Genomic DNA, 24,487 nt, shown 5'->3' with positions numbered 1-24,487 from the left:
ATGAAATACCTTCAAAGTATGGAAAGAAAATGACTATCAAGCTAAAACTTGACACACTGAGAAAATATATTTTAAAAATAACAGCAAAGCCCTGACCTATGTGACTCAGTTAAGAGTTGTCCCGCAAACCTAAAGGTCACCAGCTCAATTCCTGACCAGGGCACACACCTGGGTTGCAGGTTCAGTCCCCCAGTCAGGAGCATGCAAGAGGCAACCAATCAATGTTTCTCTCTTACATCAATGTTTCTCGCCCTCTCTTTCTCCATCTCCCTTCCCCTCTCTCTAAAAAAATAAATAAATAATTTTTAATAAATAAATAACAGCAAAACAAAGACATTTTCAGACAAACACTGACTGAGAAAAATTATCCTTAGTAGGAAGGCACTAACAGAAATATAAAAAGGAATTATTAAGAAAAAACTTAAGTCCCAAATGAGAGCTTAGAGATACAAAAAGGAAAAAGAACAAGAAAAAAGAAAATCTAATAAATATTAACTGCTAAGAACAATAATAATTATGTTCTGTGGAATTATGAAAAATAAAGCACAGCATGGAAGTCAGGACAGGGTAAAAGAAGTTAAAATCTGTCTTTTACTGGAAAAGGTCAAAGTACTACTTTATACTAGACACTGATAAGTCAAGAACATATGCTATAATGTCCAGGCTAGTGACTGAAAGAATATGGAAGACAGAATAGCTCCCTAAGACAAAGATGGGATACTCAATCAGTGCAAAAAAGGCAAAAAGGAGAGAAAAAAGCAGGAGAAGGAGAAATCAAATAGAAAACGGATTTTTAATCAAATATACCAGTAATTACATTACATAGATAAAGTACTCCAATAAAAAGGTGAGTGTCATGAAAATTGAGTTTAAAAAGCAGAATCATATGCTGCTTACAAGACACATGAAATATATTAATATAAAGTTGAAAATAAAAGGGAGGAAAAGTTGTCCTAGGCATTCATGAAATCTGGTACAGCTATCATATAAGATAAAAGAGATTTTAACACCAAAATAGCATTACTAGAGATAAACACATGCATTTCATCAAGGTAAAAGTTTCAGTTCACCAGGAAGGTGCTGCATTCCAAATCTGTAGGCACCTAATAATGCAGCCTCCAAGGTATACAGCAAACATTAATAGAACCACAAGGAGAAATCCACAAATCCACAATCACAGTAGGAGATTTTAACTTTCTATTCCTGGTAACTGATAAAAGAAACAGACAAAAACACAGTAAGAATACAGAAGATTTGAACTACACAATTAACACATTTTATTTAACTGACATATATAACACACAGTATCAAACAACTGCAAACTACAAGTTCTTTTCATGTACATGGGAACATTTACAAAAAATGAGCACAGGCTCAGCTCTAAAAAAAGTATAAAAAGTGTCAAAGGGCTGAAATAATACAAAGTATGTTGTCTGACCACAGAAGCATCAAACTATAAGTCAATACAAAACTTCACTAGAAAAATCCCCATATATTTAGAAATTAATCATCGTCCTTCTAAATGACCCAATGGGTCAAAAATAAAACCACGAAGGTACTTCGAACTAAGCAGAGCCCACGAGATGTTAGCCAGTGCACTAAGGCAAGAGATATACACAAAGCACAAGAACTGAAAAGGAGACATTAAACTATCATTTAACATAATATAATTGCATACATGAAAAGTATTTTTAAAACAAAACTGCAATAAATTATTAGAATTTAAAAGTGATCTAGCAAGGTTGCTGGGTATAAGATCGATATACTAGAATTAATTACATGTCTACAGACTAGCAACAAGGAGTAAAAAGTATAATTTTAAGAAGATATATCATTAACAATAACATCAAAAAAAAACAAAAACCTAGGGACATACTACATGAGAGACAGGCAAGACATCTACATGAAAACAGCACTGAGGAAAACTGAAGAAAGTCTAAATAAATGAAGGTATACTATGTGCATGGGCTGGAAGACTCAATATATACAAATATCAGTTCCCCATATGGATCTATAGATTCAAGGCATTCTCAATCAAAATCTTAATAGTTTCCATGGATGTCTATGTGTGTTGAACTTGACAAACTCTTTAACTTAGCAGATAGCTGAGAATAAGCATGAAGGAGCAAGAAAAGACAAAAGAGAAAGAAGAGGAAGAAGAGAAAGCAGGGGAGATGAGGAAGAGAAAAACAATTACAAGGTGGGAAGACTTGCACTGGAAGATATAAAATTTTAGTATCAAGTTACATTAATTCGGGTACTGTGGTATTGAGGGAAAAACATACCAGCTGAATTAAATAAAGAATCTAGAGACAGAACCATCTTTTTAAAATGACCAAAAAAAAAAAAAAACAAATGCCACTATAGAGCAGTGAGGAAAGGACATTTTCAGTAAATGATGTTGTGTCAATTGGATATCCATAAGAGAAAATTTTGATATGTACCTCACACCATACAAAAAAATTAATTCCAGATATATCTAAATTTAAAAAGTAAAAAACAAATATTCTGGATGACAACAAAGAATATTGTCATAATTTTGGAGTAGAGAAATATTTTCTTACATAAAATATAAAAAGCCCTTTAAAGTAAAAGATTCCACTTCTAGGAATTTATCCGAAGAAATCCAAAACACTAACTTAAAAGAACATATGCAGCTCAATGTTCATTGCAGCATTATTTACAATAGCCAAGAATTGGAAGCAGCCCAAGTGTCCATCAGTAGACGAATGGATAAAAAAGTTGTGGAACACTCACACGGTGGAATACTACTCAGCCATAAAAAAGGACATTTTACCATTTGCAACAGCAAGGATGGACCTGGAAAGCATTATACTTAGTGAAATAAGCCCGTCAGTGAAAGACAAATACCGCATCATTTCACTTATATGTAGAATCTAACAAACCAAATGAACTAAGCAAAATACAGACAGCAGGCTGACAGCTGGTGGGGAGGGGCTGAGGAGCTGGGGTGGAGAGGGATTAAGCAAAGAAGAAAAATATTCATGGAAATGGACAACAGTGTGGCAATTGCCGGGGTGGGTGGCGGCGGGTATGGGGGGATAAATGGTGATGGATGGAGACTTGACCTGGGGTAGTGAACACACAATACAGTGTACAGGTGATGTGTTGTAGAACTGTACACCTGAAACCTGTATAATTTTGTTAACCAGTGTTACCCCAATAAATGCAATAAAAAGACTGCTAATTTAATTGCATTAAAAATAAAACCTTGGGGGGGCGCGCGGAGGAGGCTGGGGAGGAGGGCGGCCGCGGAGGGCGGCAAAAAATAAAAAAATAAAATAAAACCTTGAGTTAATCAAAAGTCATCATTTATAGAGTAAAAGAAGAAGAAAAGATACTTGCAACATATATAACTGAGAAAGATTATACAGAAATCCAAATGGCCAATAAATATATCAAAAAGGGTGTATTGGTAATAAGGGGAGTGCAAATTATAACACAATTAGGTACTTCTACATACCCTCAAAAAAATGGTTAAAATTTTAAAAACAAATAAAATAAAGAATTGCCCAACATGTAGAGCATAGACAAAAAGAACTCTCATGCTCTTTTAATGTAAGTACAAATTAGCATACCCCTTTTGGAAAACTGTTTGCCATTATACATTAAAATTGGATATATGCATAGCCTCTGATCGAGCATCCACCCTGGCAACCTATCTAACAGAAATATGTATACATGTGCACCAGAAGATATGTAGAAGGATATTCATAGCAGCATTATTTATAATAGCCAAAAAGTGGGACCAACCCAAATACCCATTAATAGTGAAGTGGATACATAAACTGTGGGACATTCACTTGGTAGCATATATATAGCAATAAAAATGAACAAAGCACCGTTATGCTCAACCCATGGACAATTCTTACACAAACACAAGTAAATAACGTATGACTCCATTTATGTAAAATCCAAAACTAGGCAAAACTAGTCTCCACTGTTGGCAGTCAGGCTAGTGGTTTACCCTTGGGATTGCAGACAGCAGTAATCATGGCGGCAAATGTGGCAGCAGGTGCTCCACAGATGCTCACAACCTGAGTGTTTTTCTACGTGTGTATAATGCACCAGGAAAAAGGTTTAAAACGTTTTTTTTTTTAATTTTGTGGAGATTAAATCAGGACAATAGAAAGATAAATAAGGACTCAATGAGGAGGAAGGCGTGACATTAAAAGATGGTAGAGCTTCTCGCATTTGACTTGTATAGAACTCAAGAATCGTCGTCGTCGTCGTCGTCGTCGGCAGCCGTCCGTCTCGAGAGACGATGGTGTAGCTTCTTAAGTGTCTATCTGCACCGCCGAGAATGGCTGTGCAGTCCAACTCGGGAGTGACACGGTATCTGTCTCCTCCCGTGTTGAATCGACATCTTGTGATGACGCTGGAGTGTCCTCTCCAGTGAAGCTGAAGCTACAGAGCCTGGGCAGGGAGAACTCAAGAATATAACTCTGCTAATTTGGTAGCTTAGACCAAAATTTAATCTTGTGGTGCTGTCTTTAGTTAGTTATGCCCCATCTATGCGCTCAACAGTCTCTGCCCGGGAAATATCTACCTTCCCACGTCTGTTGTCCCGCAGTTCCAGCGGAAACTACACCACAGTGGTGCCGATCTTTGCTGACAAAGGCTGAACTAGTTACTTGTTGGGACGCTGTAACAAGAAAATTGCTAAATGATTTCTTTCTTCCCCACAAAAGTAGAGCTTTATAGAAAAATGTAATGGGGGATTTTAGTTGCCAAGAAACCTGTAATTTTTGCATCTTTAAAACTCATATTTAATAACCAAAAGGCTTGGAATAGTTTTTATTGTTGATAAATACTAATAAATTCAAAAGAGGCGAACACTGTAGATTACCTCACTATTTGGTCTTCTTCACATGAGTTGTAAATATTCCTGTTACTATGCTAAAAGCAATATATAATGTATATACATATATATGTATAGTTAAAGTTATGGTCAGTTACTAATAATTATTAAATTTATGTGGCTATATATGTGTTCATATTTATATTCTTTAAATTTCTGCATTTGAAACTTTCATAATGAAAGATTGAGGGGGTAACCTTGTATAACTACATACAATGTGATCTCAACTTTATTTTAAGTGTGCATCCAAAAAACTTGAAGGAAACATACCAAAATGTGAACAAATACACCAAAAGTTGGACCAGAAAAATGCAGGTTTTCAATGAAAATAATCTAGGATCAAATTCAAGTAGTGTTTCCTTATTATTAGTGTGAATTTAATAATGTTACTTAAACTATGTCCCACTTCTCATCCTTACCTCTCAAGATTTTTGTGAAAGTTAATTGAAAAAATGTCTATAAAACCTAATCTGGTACTTGGTCCATAAATATTGTTCAATTAGGAGAATGCTAAAGTATTAAATGAGATAATAAGCAGCTAGAACAATGTCTGGCAAGCAGACAATGCTGAATAACTAGTAACATACAGACTAGCATGCTTAACTTTTTCCAGGATCTCCTGTTTTCTGCATAGAATGCCATGACCCACTGGAATGGGAGTTCCAAAAAAGCGGCTTCCCTAGGACCACGGACATTGCCTGGCAGGTAGCAGGTAGCAGGCACCTAATGATGCTGTCAAAAGAACGGAAGTGCATGGAGGTGTGATTACCAGGATGGAGAGAACAAACGCCCATAGAGAGAGACATCCTGTTCAGACAGGCCACGCGAAGAAGAAAGAGCTGCTCTGATCTCAGCGGGCCTCAGATGAGCTACTCTAGGGAAACAGGTTTGTCCGGCCCTTCCAGGACGGTGCGGTCACAGGCGAACCAGAAGCAGCTGCCCGTTCCCCGGGGCTTCAGGAACGCTGTCATCAGGCCGATCTCGTCCTGTGGCTTCTCCACTGAAAACCTGTCTGTGGTTTCCCTTCCCCCTTAGGATGAAATCTACTGTCCCTCACAGGTCCTGCCAGGCTTTCTGCTTGTCCCTGGCTACTCTCCTCCTGTCCCTCCACTGTCTGGCTGCATACGACTTTTTGGAGTAACGAAAATACGGTCATGCTATCTTTGGCTTCCAAGTCCAAATCCACGCAGTTCCTTCCGCCTCAGTCTCACACTTTACTCACTAATGATTCACTCCCCTTACAACGTCTGGTGTGTGCATCTCATTCAGGTATCAGCTTACATGTCACTCAGTGAAGACCCTTTCTTGACAACTGCACCCTCCTCAAACTTGCCCACCGTCATGGTGAGGTCAGAGGTCTCTTCTGTGTTTCCACAGCTCTGGACCGCTGACACTTGAACAACCCAGGTTTAAAGTGCACGGGTCCACTCACACATGGATTTTTTCAATAATGCTATAAATGGATTTTCTCTTCCTTATGATTTTCTTAATAACATTTTCTTTTCTCTAGTTTACTTCAAGAGGACAGTATATAATACATATAACACAAAAAAACATGTTAATCGGCTGTCATCTGTAAGGCTTCCCCATCAACAGTAGGCAACCAGTACTTAAGTTCTGCGAGAGTCTAAAGTTATACAGAGATTTTCAACTGTGCGGGAGGTGGGAGGGTCGGCACCCCTAACTCCTGTGTTGGTTAAGGGTCAACTAGTTGTTCTCCCTTAGCACTTACACACTGTGAGGTGGTCTTTCCCCCACCAACGGAACTTACACACAAAGATATCAGTAATTTTAGCATGGTTTTTCATAGTATTACCACCAGTGTCCAGAATAATGCCTGGCTAATGGTAGTCACTCCATAAATATTTACTGAATAAATGAATAAATTATCATATCTAGATTGCATTAAGCTCCATAAATCCTGGTTGTGTCAAAAAGTACAAGGCCTAGCACAGCAGAGTTACCTTTCAAATATTTACCAAATAAATAAATTTCATTTAATACTGGTTACCAGTTCACGCATCCCGTAAATGCTTATTTCAGGGATCTATTGAGAGGGGTTGATATCAAATATTTCAGTTATTTCACCTTTTATTTTATTAATGCTTCCAGCTATTTCTGCTTTTACATTCAATTATCTACTTAGCACCACTTTAACATTCTCTACTGCCATGGATATAAAACACCAATTCTATTTTTTTAAATTTACTTCAATCTACCTTCATTGTCCTGATTAATAGTGTTGTTACCACTACAGCCAATATTATTTGTTCTGAGTTTGGAATAAGCCCACCAAGAACCATAAAAGCCACAAAAACAGGTATTAATAACTCTAACGCTTGGCTTTAATCAGGAACATAAGAAACAGAATTAAGGTCAATCCCCTCTGAACCACCTCAAATCACCTTAGGAAAGGCAAGTGACGCCAAGGAAAAAGTCGGTTCTAGAACATTGGTATACAATCCCACAATAACTAGGATAAAAGCTGACTTTGCCAAAACTTCCCCCCTGCCTTTCATTTTCAGAAAACTATGTATACAATTAAGTGGGGGCTAGGGGCAGAAGGTAGTCAGGGGCACCCAAAACTCCATTAGCCATTGGTTGCTTCTTTGATTTTATAATATACAAACATAAACCACAACACAGGACCTGGGGTGGGTTTGCTTTTGATAAATGTATGTCTTTACATTTAAATTCAATGTTTACTTCTCAGTTATTAAAGACACCGACATTCAGCAAGTGCTGGCTCTTCCTGTCCAACTAGGATATCAGGATCATTTAAGTTTTACTTAACAATGAACTGGTAATGCTGAACGTGCCCCAAGTCTTCTTATCAGAACAGCATAAGACCCCTGAAGTTTTGCTACACGGTGGGCCAACGTGCAGCATTACTCCCCGCCCACACCTGGGCCGTGCTTAGCCGCAGCAGTAGCAAGGACCGCGGGGCAATCTGTAGCAAATGAGACTGAGGCTCATGCTACGGGGTCATCAGTGCTTTTGAAATTAATTTTCGTTCATTTATTTTACACCGCGTAGTTTCAGGAAGGACTGATGACAATGTCGAAAGGCGCACACATCTAATCCAGAAAGAGAAAAAGATAGAGAAGGAGGTGAGGCAAACACAGCACAGGAGAAGCACAGAGGGGGTGTCACGGGGCTGTTCTCTTCTTACCTGTGTACTGCAAGCCCCTGTATTCGCTTATTGCCCCAGGAGGCTTCAGATTGGGCCAGTAATGGAACAGCATTTGCACAGCGGGCGGTTTCACCTGTGACGGCCCGTAGGCTATCACGTACAAAAGGTCCTAAAGGAAACAGGAAGACGATTTTAACGTGGGTAGCTCCTTCAACAGGACCAAAGCAGTGAAAATGTCAACGGAGGGGCTGAGGTGGTGAATTCCCCTGGAATCTCAGCGTCCAGATGCGCTTCTCGGATTTGATCAGATGAAAACATTTTTTATTAGGTACTTATTAAGAGGCCCTGTAAGTAAGTCCCCCAGGGCACGTTCCTAAGTACACTATCATCTAACAAATTCTTCTCTACTCAGAATAATGTCAAACGCAGATTTTCGAACAGCAGAAGCCAGTCTGCTGAACATTGCATTTAAAAATGTTTTTTCCTAAAACACATTTCGTGGTAATTCACATCTCCCGTTTGAAGAAAAGACAGGTTCTCAACCAACCTTTCAAATTAAATAAAACTGTCATATAACATAGTATTTGCTAAATTCCAAGAATAAGAGAGAATCTATTACTTTTTTTGTCAAGCCACTGTGTTCAAGATCATTCCTGCTCTAAATAATAAATAATTAACCAGTTAAGAAATTATAGGTTCTACCCACCAAAATAACAAGTCATCGATAAATTTGGCTTAAAAATACTTTTGACATGCAAACAATGTTTACTATTGATATATCACATGAATTAAGTTTGTGGCTATGAGTTAAATGTGACCCAAAACTTACTTTCCAGACTTCTTGTTTATATTTCATGAGGCATTCCAATAATTGACAATGATACACTGTAAGGAAGAAAATGTAATTTGAACAAGAAATGTAAATACCAGATAAGACATCGTTTGAGATATAATAAACTATATTAGCATGACTTTCGCTCTAATCATTAAATTAGAGATTACTTATTTCCATATATTCAAACTTTTCATAAAATCATATCAGCCCTTAACTTTATCAAGCTTTATTCCAAGATCCTTGAGAAGTATATTTTATTCATCTTATCAACATAGGAAATACTAAGAAAACTCCCTAGCAATCACACCTTTACAACGGAAACTTCTACCAGTGTAATCAAGGATGACACAGGGGGAGAAGTAGCCTAATAGGATCATAATAAAAGGCCACATGGATTGATCATCCAGTATGCCAGGTATTGTGCTAAGAGCTTTATGTGTATCATCTCTTAACCACCATGTTGCAGGTAGGAAACTGGGACTTGGCTTCCTATCTTGCCCACGTTTGGACAGACACCGAGACAGAAAGACGGATTAGAATGGGAGTCTTATCACTTGACTGTCAATTTCATCTGTCAAGGAATTCTTAAACGTGACACAACAGCAAGCTTCTTCGATTTGCCTGTGCCTGCGTAGAGAACGAAGACACTTTCACCCAGTTAGAGAGCCGGTTCTTACCTTCCCTAACCCATCTTCCGACCCTGTCGTGTCACGGGCGCAGATCTCGCGGTAGTCCCCAGTGACCTCCATGTCGTTCAAGTCTGTAGCCATCTCTCAGTCTGTCTTTTACTTGTCCGTCAGCAGCACTCAGTACTGGCCACTATCTTCTCTTTAAAACCCTCTCTCCCGTTGACTTCACAACTGACCCCCTACTACTACCTGTGACAGCCACTACTGTTGCTACTCCGCTGCCGTGAACACCCACTTTTTACCTTGCCCATCTCCCAGTAGAGCTTGAGCAAGGGATAGCCGTGTGACTCGGTTCTAGCCAGCAAGACCTAAGAGAGAATCTGCCGGAGCACGTGGGAACGCTTTTTTTCTCTTTGCTGACAGAGAATAGGCACACCAGGACACATTGCTCAACTGCCCTGACTGATCCTAGTACCTGCGTGTGGATGTAGCTGCACAGCAATATAACCTTCGCTGTGGCAGCCATCTTGCAAACCTGAGAAGTTCAAGAGAAACACAAAGATGCCATCTCAGCCCCTGACTCTACGGAGCTGTCTTGCTAAGTAAACAACAAACTTTCCTGTCATTTAAGGCCTCTGTTAGTCAGCCAAACACATCCTAACAGATACAACCTCTCCGCCTCCTTGGCAAGTGTATTCTTCTGCTGGACCATTCGCTACTGAGTTCCTGAAGGCCGGGTCATAAATCCACTCCACTTTTCATTCTATGCGCTCTTGTAATCAATGTCACACTCATTTACAACTCCAGTGACCATCTACATGGCAATTCAATGAATGCCACTAGACACTTACATGTAGGCTCAAAGCTCATTATTTCAAACACAGAATTCTATTTTGAATTCCAGACTCATAATACAACTTCCTGATTATCATTGCCTATTCTTTTGAGGTAAGCTGATTTTTTTCAATTTTGTGTTTTGGACTTATAGAATTATTACTGAAGTCATGTGTGGAGTCTTTTTTCCGGCTTTATTGAGATGTAATTGACATATAACAATATATTAGTCCAAAGTGTACTCTCTCCTCTTAAATGTCTTTCAAAGGCACCTTGGACACAGCATGTCCAAAACAGATCTCATGAGCTTCCCTCAGAAGCCTGGTCATCTCCTTCCAGTGTCCCCTTTCTCAATGAGTAGACCAGCCATGCATTCAGTTATGGGACCACAAACCCACCACACCCAGGTCGCTCTCAGATGCATCCACTTTTCCCAGTCTCAATTACCTCTGCCTTTTCCATGCCTCAACAAATGCAATGGCCTCCTCATGGGTCAATTCACATCTGCCCTGGCTCCTTTCTAATCCTTTCTCAACTGCAGCCTGGGTGACACACACATGACCACTCACAGTCCTTCAGTGCCTTCCTATTAGACTTGGGACCAGCACAGGATTCCCAAACAGAGCCGACAACATCCCACGTGTTCTGGTGCACAGAAGTCTATATCCTCAGCTCCCATGAGGCAGCCCTGCTACACTGATCTTCAGTCCCACTGGCTTGTCAGACTCCCTCCCTGCCTGAAGCCCCGCCCCTTGCAGTCCTTGTTAATGCTACTTACTCATCCTTCAGTTACTTCCCAAGAGAAGCCCTCCCGACGTCTTCAATAAAAGAACAACCTCCTTCCATAGGGATTCGTAGCACAACACATATCTTTCAAAGCTCCTCTCACAGCTGAGACTTTACATTTGTTTTTATAATTAGTTGATTAACATCTTTAATGTCTTCTCTCCCCCGGCCCACCAACTAACATATGATAAGCTTCATGAGGTGAGGGCAGGCATCAGTTCTGTTCTGCTAGCAGCGATGTCCCCAGTGTTGACACATAGTACATAGTCCTTGAGTATTTGTTGAATATATAGATGACCCTCTAGAACTGGAATTTTGTTGTTAAGCCATCAGTGAATTCTTGAGTGCAGGTGTTCCAGGCCATTTTCCAGGTGTCTGTTACCTGGCCCTGGTTCAGAGTAATCCACTGACAGTCCCATGAATAGAGTCCCTCTGTCTAAGCTGTTCCTTTCCCAGAAGGCCCTACTTTCCATATCACTCAAAACTTTATCCATATTTTAAGACCCATGCTTTGCTCAAGGTGCATGAAGCCTTCCCTAATCCTTTTAATCCATTGAGTCCTCACTTTCTGATGAATTAACACTATCTATAGTATTTATTTTGTATGTTTCACATACTTGTTTATATTGTAACGTAATGATTTATGTGAATATGCCTAATCTTCCCAATTAGAGATAAGCTCCATATAGCAAGCACTGTATCTTACATTTCTGATGGCTTTCCCCATACCCAGCACAGAACCATGGACAGAAGATTTGCTCAACAGATGCTTGTTAGCTGAACAAGGTCTGTACTCCATCCTTGATACACAAAGACTGCAAGGACCAAGCTGCCTCTTGCTGTCTCCCCCAAGGGAAATTCAAACAATTAGATGACCTACCACTTGGTATCTCCCTATGGATATCGCCTCACTTCTTAAAAGTTACACACATCACAAGACTGGTTTGGGGTTCCAAATATAATTCTTACTGTAGAATTAATTTCTGGCTACAAACGTTCCCCCACAAATAGAAGAAGATACAGACTTAGAAATAACAGAAATAATTCTATCTGATCACAGTGATCTACCTGTGAAGCATTCAACTCCAAGAAGAAAATGGCAGATTGTAGCAATCCCACTGCTATTTATTGAGCATTTACAATATGCCTGTCACTATACTAAGTAAGCACTTTACATAGGTTTAATTCATTAAACTCTCACAACATTTAAATGTCATGCAGGAAGAATTATTCCCATTTTACAGGAACTTTATGAAGACACTTGGTCTCAGGGTGGTTAAAACTCACTCAAGGTTATGTTTACCGGCAACTGGGCAATTGGCAGGTGAGCTCAAAGGTGGGCCCACATACACCTGACCTCAAAGCACGTGATCTTACCTGCACTGCTCTACTGCCCTGCAACTTAGAAGTTAGGACCAAAGCCTCACGATGTGACTTCCATTAACTAGATTCCAAATGAAGGATTTTTTTCCAGAACATACTACATAACATAAATGACATTTTGAGGGTACTTGAAACCAAACAGAGTGAGATGTGAGATATAACTTCCAAATAGATACATTTTAATTAAATGCATATAATAATCATAAGGGATCTCATATTTAAAGAATGATACTCCACGCTGGAAGCATTAGGTTTTAAAATGAAAAATACTTTTTTCCTCATCCTGAGTCAAAATACAATTATTATTTATTATGTAATTAAGTAGAAGCTTGAAAGCAGTGTCATCAAATCTTTTCACTTTCCAAATAAACACTAAATGAAAGTAAAAATTGTCGTATCTTAGCATGTGCCCAACAGGCGGTCAGTTTCCCAAAGTTCATCTGCAATTGAACTGATGAGTGGAAACCAAACAAAGTAAATCATATGAAACCTGTCCAACATCACTAGTAATCAAAAAAATGAAGATCAAAACGAGATATTATTTTTCACCTGTCCAACTTTATACAAATTTTATAATACTCAATGACAGGGTAAGTGTGCTTCCATATATAATTAGTGAGACTAATGAAATTTTTCAAGTCCTTTAGCCAATTAATCCCTCTTTTATTAATTTATCCTAACAAAATAATCAGAAATGTAGTAAAAGATTTATGTTCAGAGATACTTGTGTGGCATTAGAGTAGCAAATTCACAAATTACTAACAATGGTTTTCTTTAATAATTAGAATTGCAGGTGATTTTATATTTCTAATTCAACTATTTCTGTATACCCATGCTCAATCACTTTCCAGTCAATATTCTAAAACTGTGTCCTCAAACATCCTGAAAGTACCACTAGCCTGTAAGATTACTGCTAAGAGCGATGGGCAAGGGAAATTTATTTCAACTCAAAACTCTGTTTCGTGACACATCTCCACTCGTCTATCCACCAAGAGAAGTTCTTCTCGTGTGAGAATTTCCAGCCTGCTCATGTGATGTCTTATGGAATCACTGGTTTGGGAATCAGTCAGGCCACCCGAATCTCCCCTACCTGGGTTCGATGTGTACTGCATCGCAATCATCAGCATGGATGATGCAGAGAGATTCACATGGGCAGGAACGCCTTCTCTCCTTGAGGAGCCCACTGAAACCAACAGATCTGTGATTAGACACAATTAATCTCTCTATAAATACATGTCTGCTACTTTGCCTAGAGCACGAGAGCTGAGCAGAAACTTTGTTTTTAAAATCCCATCCAAATCAGTGAACATTTTGCACAAATAAAACCACAGATTTGCCCTGGCATACAAATGCTACAGCTGTCACCATCAGTAGCCAGCGTTCAGTGAGACTCTATCAGGGGCAGGAACAGTCCCCGAATGTGACATAATGGCTTTTGCAGAGCTACACTTAGGTGTGATCTCTGCTCCCAAGGTGTTTGTATCTGGGTGGAAAAGAAAGGAAAAGCAGAATCCTTCATGTCCCAGGTATAGAGGCAGGTTGAAGGCTATCCCCGTAAGAAAGTAAAAATAAAAAGCTGCTGAACCCGACTGGAATATAGTACGTTCTAGAGATGCAAATAAAATAGTAACCTACTTATAACTGGTACCTTACTAATGGAGTTACACAATTTTTAAATCATATATTATAAAAAGTTGTACGTTAATTTAAAAATCATTTCAACTGTCACATGTTGTTAAATTTTTTTACTCAAACCTTCACAAGTTACTTAACCATCAGCATCTTCATCACCATAAGAACCACCTTCTTAGAACAGTTTCCCAAAGCTTACCATCTCTGGATCCATCTGAGTTGTTTTAAACATAGCACTTTTTGATTCCATGAATAACGCTGCTGCTAAACATTTTATCCTGTGCCACAAGCATTAATCACACAGCAAGCCAGTTTCTTCAAAATTCTTCGTACAGCTGTGCAACTGTGTTCTCAAGGTGATGACCACTTTAGGCATCTTTAAGTGGCTTTCTTTCTTTTTTAGCAGAACATATCCAGTAACCCCAATAAACATTCAAAACTAGCACCGACTGAAGTCATTCAGGGTAATATATTGTCTCCAAAGAGCACTTAATTATTCTAAACACAGTCATCGATGGAGGACCCACAAGAGAAGAAACTTTATAAGGATTCAAATGTAAAATGAGCTGCTTTTTTTCAGGGATAATCGTAGAAGAAACCTCTCCTTGTATTTGGGCTCGTGTGACAACTTGTCAAGAAAGCGCGACTAGAACAGTGTACGGTGAGTGTAACGCCCTCAGAAAGTCAATTCTCAATTTTCTACAAATCATGGACACGATCATGAACATGGACAATAACCAAAAAGGGCAAATAAGCCTCAAACCTGCTTCATTTTATTTTACATTACTTTTTTCTATATTAAAGTATAATATGTGGGAATAATGTCTCACCTACACCCAGAAAAGAACAAGACAACTTATCATAAAACACATTTCTAGAAGTACCATTAAAACACTAATAAAAGATTTATCATAAAGTAGACAAAGAAAATTTACCATGATCCTTTTTTTTTTTTTTTTTTTTTACATAAAAGACTTAGAGCATCACAATAAATGGTGACCATTACAATACCTTTACAGAAATAAACAAACAAACAAAACAGGTCTATAGTTAAGTTTCATTTACCTGAGTTTGCTTGTATTCATCATTTGCAGCTGGGCTGCTGTCAACCCACAAAGTAGGAAACATTCAGACTTATAAATTAGTTTGGCTATACAATATAAATAAGTTATAATAATTATACAAAGATGCTCTTCAACGGTAGAGTTGACTGAGCAAATATGACCAATCAAGGAAAAGAGACTTCGAACCAAATCCTAAAGAATAAGATGCAATTGTTCTCCAACCTGAGCCAGGGAGTTTGTTCAAATTCAGCATTTGGGGGCCCATATCTAGAGGGCCTAACTCGGTTTGGAAACGGAAAAGTTCCATACTTAATAAGCACGTCAAGTGCAGGTGAACCTTGGACCTCCATTTGAGAAGTACACTTGAGAGACGAGCAATAACACAGAAAACACTCAGGAAGGTGTCCAGGTGGGGGGGGGGGGCGGATAACTGCAGGCCCCTGGTACCCTCTGACTAAGGAAGGAAAAGAAGGTCTCAAAAACCAGTTTATATATATATACATACACATATATATACACACATATATATATCCATTCCTTTTGGATTTCACCTTTGTTTAAATCTGTCTCAAACTTTTTAATAATAAGCATTTCAAAAAATGAAAACGACTATTAAGGAAGACCAAGAACCCCTGTGCCTGGAGGCCTTTGTAAGGGGGAGAAGTGCCCAAGTGCCTCGGATGCTTTAGGTAAAGTCTATTTATGGAAGAGCCCAAGGCTCAGTGACCTTTGGATGTCCCTTCTACCCTACAAACCCATGCTCTTCCTCAAGTATGGTCAACCACAAAGCCGACAGCTCTCCCTTGGCTCGAGCCCTAGGAAATGGGCTCCAATACTTATTACATAAACAGATGGTGCCTTGCAATTTCTTAGCCTTCTAACAGACTGAATAAAATCATCACAATTCTAATTTAATAAACGCACACAGGCACACATCATTTATTGAATCTTGGTAGAAAGCATGATGTAAACAGATGTGCTGCTTGTCCCCATGAGGCTGCAAAAGGCCACGGCTACACACAACGGAAGGAAGAAGAGAATTCGTCAACATTTTTTAATTTTACACTAATACTGTGCTCAGGAAATACAATCAAAAGTTTTCAGACCTAGCCCCTGATCCTCTCAGCACCATGAGAATAACCATTACCACCACCCCCACCCTGTATGAACAATAATAATTCTTTAATCTGTTCCTAGGTTTCACAGTTCCTAATATAATATCGTGGACAGCTCTTATATGAGTCTCACAAAAAAAAAATGTATATATATATATATATATGGGAAAAGCCATTTTATAAAAGAGAAATCACATTATTTTCATGAGAACACCAACTTAATTATTAGGACTGCACCCCAAGTCACCTGACTTCACAGCCAATGCCCTAGTCACTTCTCAGGAAGTCTTTTTTCAGTACTTCCTATGCCAGGAACCGTTCGAGTCCCTGGAGGCACAATTATATACAAGACAGGCAGGTCTGTGTCCTTACGGAGTTCAAATGCGAGAGCTGTACTATCCAATATGGTAGCCGTAGCCATATTTAAATTTAACTTAAATTGGCTATTTAAATTTAACTTAAATTAAATTAAGAACTCAGTTCCTCAGTCTCACAAGAGACATTTCAAGGGCTCAACTGCCACCTGTGGCTAGTGGCCACTGCACCGGACAGCAGGCACTTTTATAGAACATTTCCAGCCATGCAGAAAGTTTCAGGAACAACGCTGTTCTATGCAAATACCTGAGAACAAAGACGCAGCAGGGCACAGAAACAGACAGAAAGTGACAGAAGGGCCTACTTTAGCCAGAGGGTAAGGAAGGACACCTTGCAGCTGCGCTACTGGAGCTGAGACCTGAACAGCGAGGAAGCAAACCGTGTGACCATTTGTGAGACAGGCTTCTGAGATGGAGGGGAAAGCCTGGAGCCAGGGCAAAAGGCTGGCACCTTGATGACAGTGCACAGATGCCAATGTGTGCAGGCTGGACACAGGCAAGGCAGTGACAGAGCAGGAGGGTAGGCGGGGCCAGATCGCAGGGGGCCCCTGAATTTTGATTGTAACAGTGACTGCAAGCTACTAGGCAGTTTTGATGAGGGAAGAGACGCGATCTAGTTGCACGTTTGGAGATTAGGTCTGACTTTGGTGGAGAACAGCCACAGGAGGGCTAGGAATAGAGGCGGGAAGGCCACTTCAGAAGCTACTGGACTGATCCAGATGAGAGATGGTGGTAACATGTGGTCTACATTGGAGTATTTAAATAAACCCCGTTAGCATTATACGCTTTTAAGGGGTAAAGGTAATGGGGTCACCCGGGAAGAAGGAACACGTTCCGGCGCCAGTTCTGCCACAGAATGGAGGCATTTCCTGTGCATGGCCTGACGGCCCTTCGTGGTTTAGCACGTGGCCTCTGTGTACCGGAGGTGACTGTGTTTCATGAGATAGGGAGGGAGCATGAGATACCTATGCCTTCAGAAGGGCGTATCAGTTCAACATAACGGGAAGATTAAGACACAGGGCCCTAAAGTCTACGCGGCTTTAAAAGATTTACACTGTGGAGGTTCTATGAGATCAAAACCCGTTCTAACAATTGTTAGGATACAACGAACTCCGGGGATACAATGCCTGGCCCCAGAGGACGGCCCCTTATCTCAAGCAATATTTAAGATGACAACATTTTGGGACAACATGTGAATCTGAGCGGGATACTGAATTGGTTACAATGGAGTTTGGCACGTCCGTCATTTGACTATGGGTTTGGTCTGTTTATATGCTTGGGCAACAAACAATATTCAAAGGTCATTCCTATACATTATCCCATGGTCTTCACAGCCAACAGGGAATGTAATCAGGGAACGTTATGATTATTCACAATTTTACAGCTAAGGAAACTAAAGTTTGATCAGGTTAAGAGAGTTGTCAGTAGTCAAAGGACAATTCATCTCTTCTGGATTCTTATTTCAGAACAATTCCCCCGATTCACCAATAAACACTTAAAGTACAGTAAGGTCTACCTCAGGTAAACCATCATTTGCCAATAAAACAGATTTTATATTTAAAGGATTACTTACTGATTTTAGAGAAAGAGAGAAAGGGACGGAGGGAGAGAAACATCAATTTTTTGTTCCCCTTATTCAAGCATTCATTGTTTCTTCTTGTATGTGCCCTGACTAGGAATCAAACCAAGACCTTGGCACATTGGGATGATACTCTAACCAACTGAGATACCCAGCCAGGGCTCTTGAGTTAGTTTGTACCTGTCTTTTTTGGTATATATTTATTAGATTTTGGAAGATCACAGGAACATAACACATACCCTTTGTAACAGCAGTGCAACAAAAAATGATTCCGGGGTCAATGGTCTGAAACCAGATATTCAACTAAGTCAGACAATTGCTTTTGAGTCAACACAAATATCTGAACGAACCTTTATTTTTTCCTGAGGTTAAATAGCTCTGGGGAGAAATTTAACTTAGAAAAGAAACTAGATGAGACTGCACTGTCCTGGCTACCAAGATACACTAGAAGCATCTTTCACTGAAATAATTGCTCGGCTTCATTATTATCTTTGAACTAACACAGCCTCCATCAGTTAGTGTTCATCCGAGATCAGCTTTTTCTCTTCTCTGCCAAAGTGCCATCTTCCCAACCTCCATATTCCAAACACAAATCACAGACTCTTTTATCAGAAAAAGAGAGGTTTCCATGGTGAAATGCAAATGACTTTTTCAATTCTTAGTGACTCCTTAATATTTTTTTATAAGCAAGGCTTATTGCATAAATTTGGTATAAAAAGTATATCTTATTTATGGAAGGATTTAAAAAGAAACGATTATGTCAAAGGACATTTTTGTAATAAGCTGCAGTTTGTTCTATGGCACCTCAAAAGGACTTACTTAAAATAAAAGCACGGTACTTGGTTTATTGACAAAAATGGCATGAAGGACACCACTGAAGACATTCATGGTTCTTAACCTGAAAGAGCTGCGATACCTCATTAGACCCACTCAGAGCTCAGAACATCATCTCCTGGACCCTTAAGGATATAATCACTTAACACCCTAAAAGCTATCCCTGTTTTACATTTGACCTTGTGAACACCATACCAAAGAGATCAAAGCTTTTTGGTTTTCAAGACTTTTTCAAGTACTCAGAAAACGCAACACCCTTCATCCTAACACCTCAGCCCTGAAATAAAAATATTCTGGAAGAAGTTAAACGCTCCTCTCTTGTTCTGATCATAATTTCTAGACCCTAAAACAACTTCCAAAAAGGAAAAACAAGAAGGATGCCAGCAACAGACACACATCCTCACATCAACTCATTTTAACATGGTTCATCTAGAGCCGGATCAACCTACCTTGTGAAGGAACAAGTACAAAAGAAACACCCAAACCATTTAATAGAATTTGACTTTAAGGTCAGTATCACAATGTATTTTTATTTTTTGAAGATTTAAAGATAATAAAGATTGGCTATTACTGAACCACAGGAATGGCGAAGAGAAACCAGTCAGAACTAAGCCACTAAAACCAGAGCAATGAACTAAATAAACCAGATCAACAACTGGGTTAGCAGGAGATATAGGTCTCCTACCTGAAATAATATTGATGTTATTTAACCTAGACTATTAACACCAGAAATAACCTTAGAGATGGAACATTTTTTCCAAACCCCTCCTTTACGGTTGATAAAAATGGAATCTCATAGACATTAGCAACTTGTTCATACCATTAAATGAACAGCAACTTACTCCACAAAAATTCACACATATGTTGTAAACTCAATTTACTATTTTTCCCTCCTTAGTTGCCATGGTTCACACATTGAAATGAGTTAGAATTTCAGTGTGACCGCAAGGCATGTTTTGGGGTCTGTGTTTCTGTTAAGTAGAAATCAATCAAGGGTGAAGAAACAAAGTGCCAACTGTCACAATGCATGATCAGTCTTAAGTATAACTTCAGAGACCTGATATATTCAATGCCTCTCCCAACATTATTAACTTATTCCTAAAAATTAGAAATACAATAAGTTGAATTAATTATTACAAAGATACAGCCTCACCTGCTATTCTTAAAAAAAATTTCCTATGCCTAACTTTAACAGTTAACATACTTCTTTAAATGGCTATCCAATTCTAAGGCTGTAGCCATAAAAAAGTGCTTGTCAGTTACACAGAACAGAAAAAAAGACAATGGTTAAATATCCTATTACCTGAATGGTCTAATCAGGCTGCTAGTTTTTTTGAATCACTTAGGCAGAAGTCAGACACTTTGCTTAGAAGACATGAAAATTACAATTGCATAGCTAAAATTACACTTGACTATAAAATACATAAATGTGGCTCAAAGATACATATCTTTATAGAGCAACAACTTTAATAAGATCATAAGTGCATAACATTAAAATGGTGAAAAACGATCACTAGTAATTGAATGTGACCAATAAAGGTATTTTTATAGAACAAGAGTTGAGGGACAGAGAGAAATAAACCAACACTTACTAACATTACACATTCTGCTAGCACCTTACCAATGTTCTAGGGTAATCATTATCTCAATTACCGCAACAATCTCATGAAACAACTACTATTATTATTCTATTGACATTTTGCAGGTATGAAACAGAAAGGTTAGATAACTTGGCTAAGGTCACACAGCTAGTCGGTAGGAGAGTTACGATTTGAATCAAGATCTACTTGAGGCCTCAAGCCATAATCTTTTCAGATTACTCACTAAGACATAGATTAATTCATAATGCATTTCTCTAAAAAATACTTTTGGAGGATTTTGATCATAAAAGCCACAACCTAACTTCTTTTCTCTCTTTGCGTTCATGCCTACAAAGTCTGAAGAATTACATCTAAAAAAGTGGAACAGAATGTAAATGTTTCCTATTTCACACAGTACCTTGCACATGAGCTTAAGCCTTAGCTTTGGTCACAGTGTTTTCATAAATGTTGATTCACTTTATCACCATGACACCCCTGGGAGAGAAAGCTGATGCCATCATCATTCTGGAGACGGTGTTTCAATCGCATTAGCTGCCCAGCGTCACTCAGAGGATTAGAGGGATAGAGTTGAGCCTAGAATCTGCATATCCTGCCTCTATCCACTGCTCTTCTCATCACACCTTACTGCCTTCAAATGCAAAAGATAACAATTCCTACATCTGAGGCAACACTCTCTCCACCTTTTTTTCTCAAGAGGCAAAAAATACCAACATTTATATGCAGGAAATATAGACCATGCCTTGGCATATTCCTTCTTCCTATTGCATACGATCAAACTAGATGAATAAGACAATTCTAAGGTATAACTGTCTTCCACGTCTTTGGTTTTCACCATAATATTCATGCTGAAATGACTGAATTTAAATCATAGCATATGTCCACAGCAAGTGATTTCATTATAATCTCGAAAATCTACAGCCTCAAACAGCAAAAGCAATTTCCATTTGTACAATATCTAAAAATAATCTCGCACTGGGTAAGATTGAACTTACATATAGCCATCGGTAGAAAAGATGTGCTAAGATATTCAATAATATCCTTGTGCAGAAATGGAGGGAAGGTGGCTAACGTTGATATCATCGTGTAGGGCAAAGTACTCAAAATATCGTCACTGAGAAAGGGTAGCAAACACGTGGTTGTATAAAATATCGACTGTCCAAGATCTAGAAAACAAAATGGAGTAATCAGTCACTGAATATTTGGCCATTTAACAAAATAGGCTAAGGAAACATTCTAAGGTTTCACGAACTGATTTAAACTGTAGGCAGCTATTGTTCCTTTTCCATTAAGAATTCTAAAACCTACTGCTCAGTATAGTGAGTACACGGCATTTGCTCAATAAATGACTAACGAATGGCTGCATTAAGGAATATAATATCTATTTCATGAGCTTTTCCTCAATCCTTGATCAATCTTTAGCAAAACTAGGTATTCGTATTGCTCCTCAATTGCATAAATTAGAAGCACATTCCATATGATAACGAATCCTGAAATCCCTCCAGCATTCTTACCTCCATTACATTTTATACAGAATAACTGTGGCACAAAGATGGGAAATTATTTTCTCACTGGAAGTTTTAGAAAAGTCACAGGCAGGACTGGAAATAAAACCAGCCTATTTCTGCTCCATCAACCAAGCCACAGCCTTCCTACGTCTGGAGTCCTGGGCGATGCGGCCCTTTGCATCTTCCCTCACAAACTCAGCGCGCACCAAAGAAAGGACGCCGTAAGCTGATGCCGCGCGGCCCTGCACATTCGGGTATCAATCATCACAGAAGAACGTGCCACCTCACAATAATCTGCCCTCGTTTGAAAATGGGGAGAGAAACAGTACCTACCTCACTTCATTAGGAGGATTGTTAGGAGGTTTAAATGAGATAACTGTAAAGTGCTTAACACAGCACGTAATGTGCGCTCCACAAATATTAGCCATTTTATTAATATTAACATTGTTACTATTATCATTACCTGCACAAGGAGTAAAAATAGAGGACATTTGAAAAAAACATAACTATTTAACTTTAGAATGCACGTAGATGAAATCCCATTGCACTGAATGTGCATTTTCGATATTTCTGGACCTCCCAACATATATGGCATCAGCCAAGACTGGGCAGTGGGGACTTTGGTCATTTTCATATTCATTGTGAAATTATTAGACTTCTTCGTTTTGCAGATTTACCTTCTTAGTGCTATTTTGATGCCTTATGTTATTTCTGATTTTCATTAGGATTAATATGCCCTCTCAGCAAGCGATCAACTGTCAGCGGAGAACATGTGGCCACACTGCACACTGGGGAGCAAGGGTCAGTCAGCCTTGGGCTCCAATTGAAGAAACAGAAAATCCACAGGTGGTTCACTAAGAATCAACTGAGGCTGTGCATAGAAAGACACCTCAGCTGCATTTCAGCCTCCTTACAGAACATTAGCATAGAAAGAGGCCTGGAAGCCCATCTGGAATATTCTTCATATGAGAAAACTGAGGGCTGAAAAAGGGAAGTGATTGTCCAAAATTTCCGAAGAGTTAGTATCTGAACTGAGACAAAAATGTGACTCTTCCAGGTACAATGAACTGCCCCAGGGGCATACACAGCCTCCAGCCCCAGTGCAGGAATTCGCAAATGTGGTGTGCAAAAGGATCTCCCAGAGAGCTAGCTAAAAAATCGGTGGTTCTTATTCAGAAGTCCTGGCCTGGGACCCAGAATTCCATGCTTCAAGCTCCCTCAGTGATTCTGATGTCACTCAGATCACCTCCAGAGAAACAACGCAGTACTATTTATTAACTCTAAGGGGTGGTCTAGTGAGTTTTCCCCTAACTTCCAAGCTCTGTTATGCAGAACGAGAGCACATTATACAAATAACAATGAAAAGTCACAGAAGAGCTGTGGGTATAAAGGCAAAAATACAAATCATTTCCCCGAAATTCTCAGAATTGACACATTAATTGCAATTAAACGAGTTGTGAGTTACCAAACTTCAAGCTTTTCTCTTATCAAGGGGATTTGAAGATAAAGAATAGCTGCTTTAACACAGTGGCCCAGCCCAGGACCAGGCAGGTCCACAGTGACCTCAGGACTGGCAGTCACAAAGGAAAAGCACTGGCAGGCTCACCGACAAAGTGAGCTCGGCAGCCTTATGTTCAAAGAGTCATCTGTACATTCTGAGCTGGGACAGGATCACAATAAAAGTGACTCGTCTTGAAACAGCTACAAAATTTTATGATAAGCAAATTGACAAATTTCTACATTTTTTATATTCACTATAATACAGAATTGTACATGTAAGCAAAAACATATTCAATAATCATTATTTCATCATTTATATGAAAACAGTTAAAATTTTTTTTCTAAATTAAGAATATATCTTACTAAATAGACCATTAAGCATTCTCATAGGAGAGTCAACCATAACTAAAAGGCAAAAGCACTCCCATCACCCACCCATTTCCCACATTCCAATACTTCCATACAGTGAAACTTTGGTTATCCTTCCAGATACCAAATTCTCAGTGCTTTCAAGTTAGTAACAACTGATGCTTTTAAAAGTTTATTTTCTCACTTGTCAATACTGTGGCAATATAATTCCATTACAATTCTCTATTACTTTCCTTTCTTTAAAAAGTTTATTAACTTGAAATTATAAAGCTTGTTTATTTCACAAGTTTTGTCATTATATCTGAAAGATATGCATTCACTATCACAAATGCATCTGATTCTTTAAAAAAGATGTTTACTTTCTTTTCTTATTATATGGTTTTCTATTTGATTCACCCAAATATAATACTGAATGGTTAAGCAGTAGATATT

At 38.9% G+C, this 24,487-nt stretch overlaps 1 protein-coding gene across 3 annotated transcripts in view; it reads right to left on the bottom strand.

The window, feature by feature from the left end:
* UNC79 (unc-79 subunit of NALCN channel complex) overlaps nt 1-21,803 on the bottom strand; it is a 161,997-nt gene extending 140,194 nt beyond the window's left edge. For 2 of the 3 annotated variants that reach the window (XM_090272125.1, XM_090272127.1), the window contains exons 1-4: nt 21,674-21,803; nt 13,573-13,665; nt 8,845-8,900; nt 8,055-8,184 (exon numbers count right to left, since the gene is read on the bottom strand). In XM_090272125.1, coding sequence (XP_090128251.1) covers nt 8,055-8,184; nt 8,845-8,900; nt 13,573-13,665; nt 21,674-21,761 — 367 coding nt within the window. In that variant the 5' untranslated portion in view covers nt 21,762-21,803. The remainder of the gene's footprint in view (nt 1-8,054; nt 8,185-8,844; nt 8,901-13,572; nt 13,666-21,673) is intronic. The other variant, XM_090272126.1, reaches the window with a different exon arrangement.
* Nucleotides 21,804-24,487: the final 2,684 nt, after the last annotated feature.

The sequence above is a fragment of the Furipterus horrens genome, unplaced genomic scaffold (assembly GCF_987537825.1).
Source record: "Furipterus horrens unplaced genomic scaffold, mFurHor1.1.pri manual_scaffold_3, whole genome shotgun sequence".
Classification (NCBI taxonomy): Eukaryota; Metazoa; Chordata; class Mammalia; order Chiroptera; family Furipteridae; genus Furipterus; species Furipterus horrens.
The sequence above is the reverse complement of the archived record's forward strand: the minus strand, read 5'-3'. Positions and strand labels throughout refer to the sequence as shown.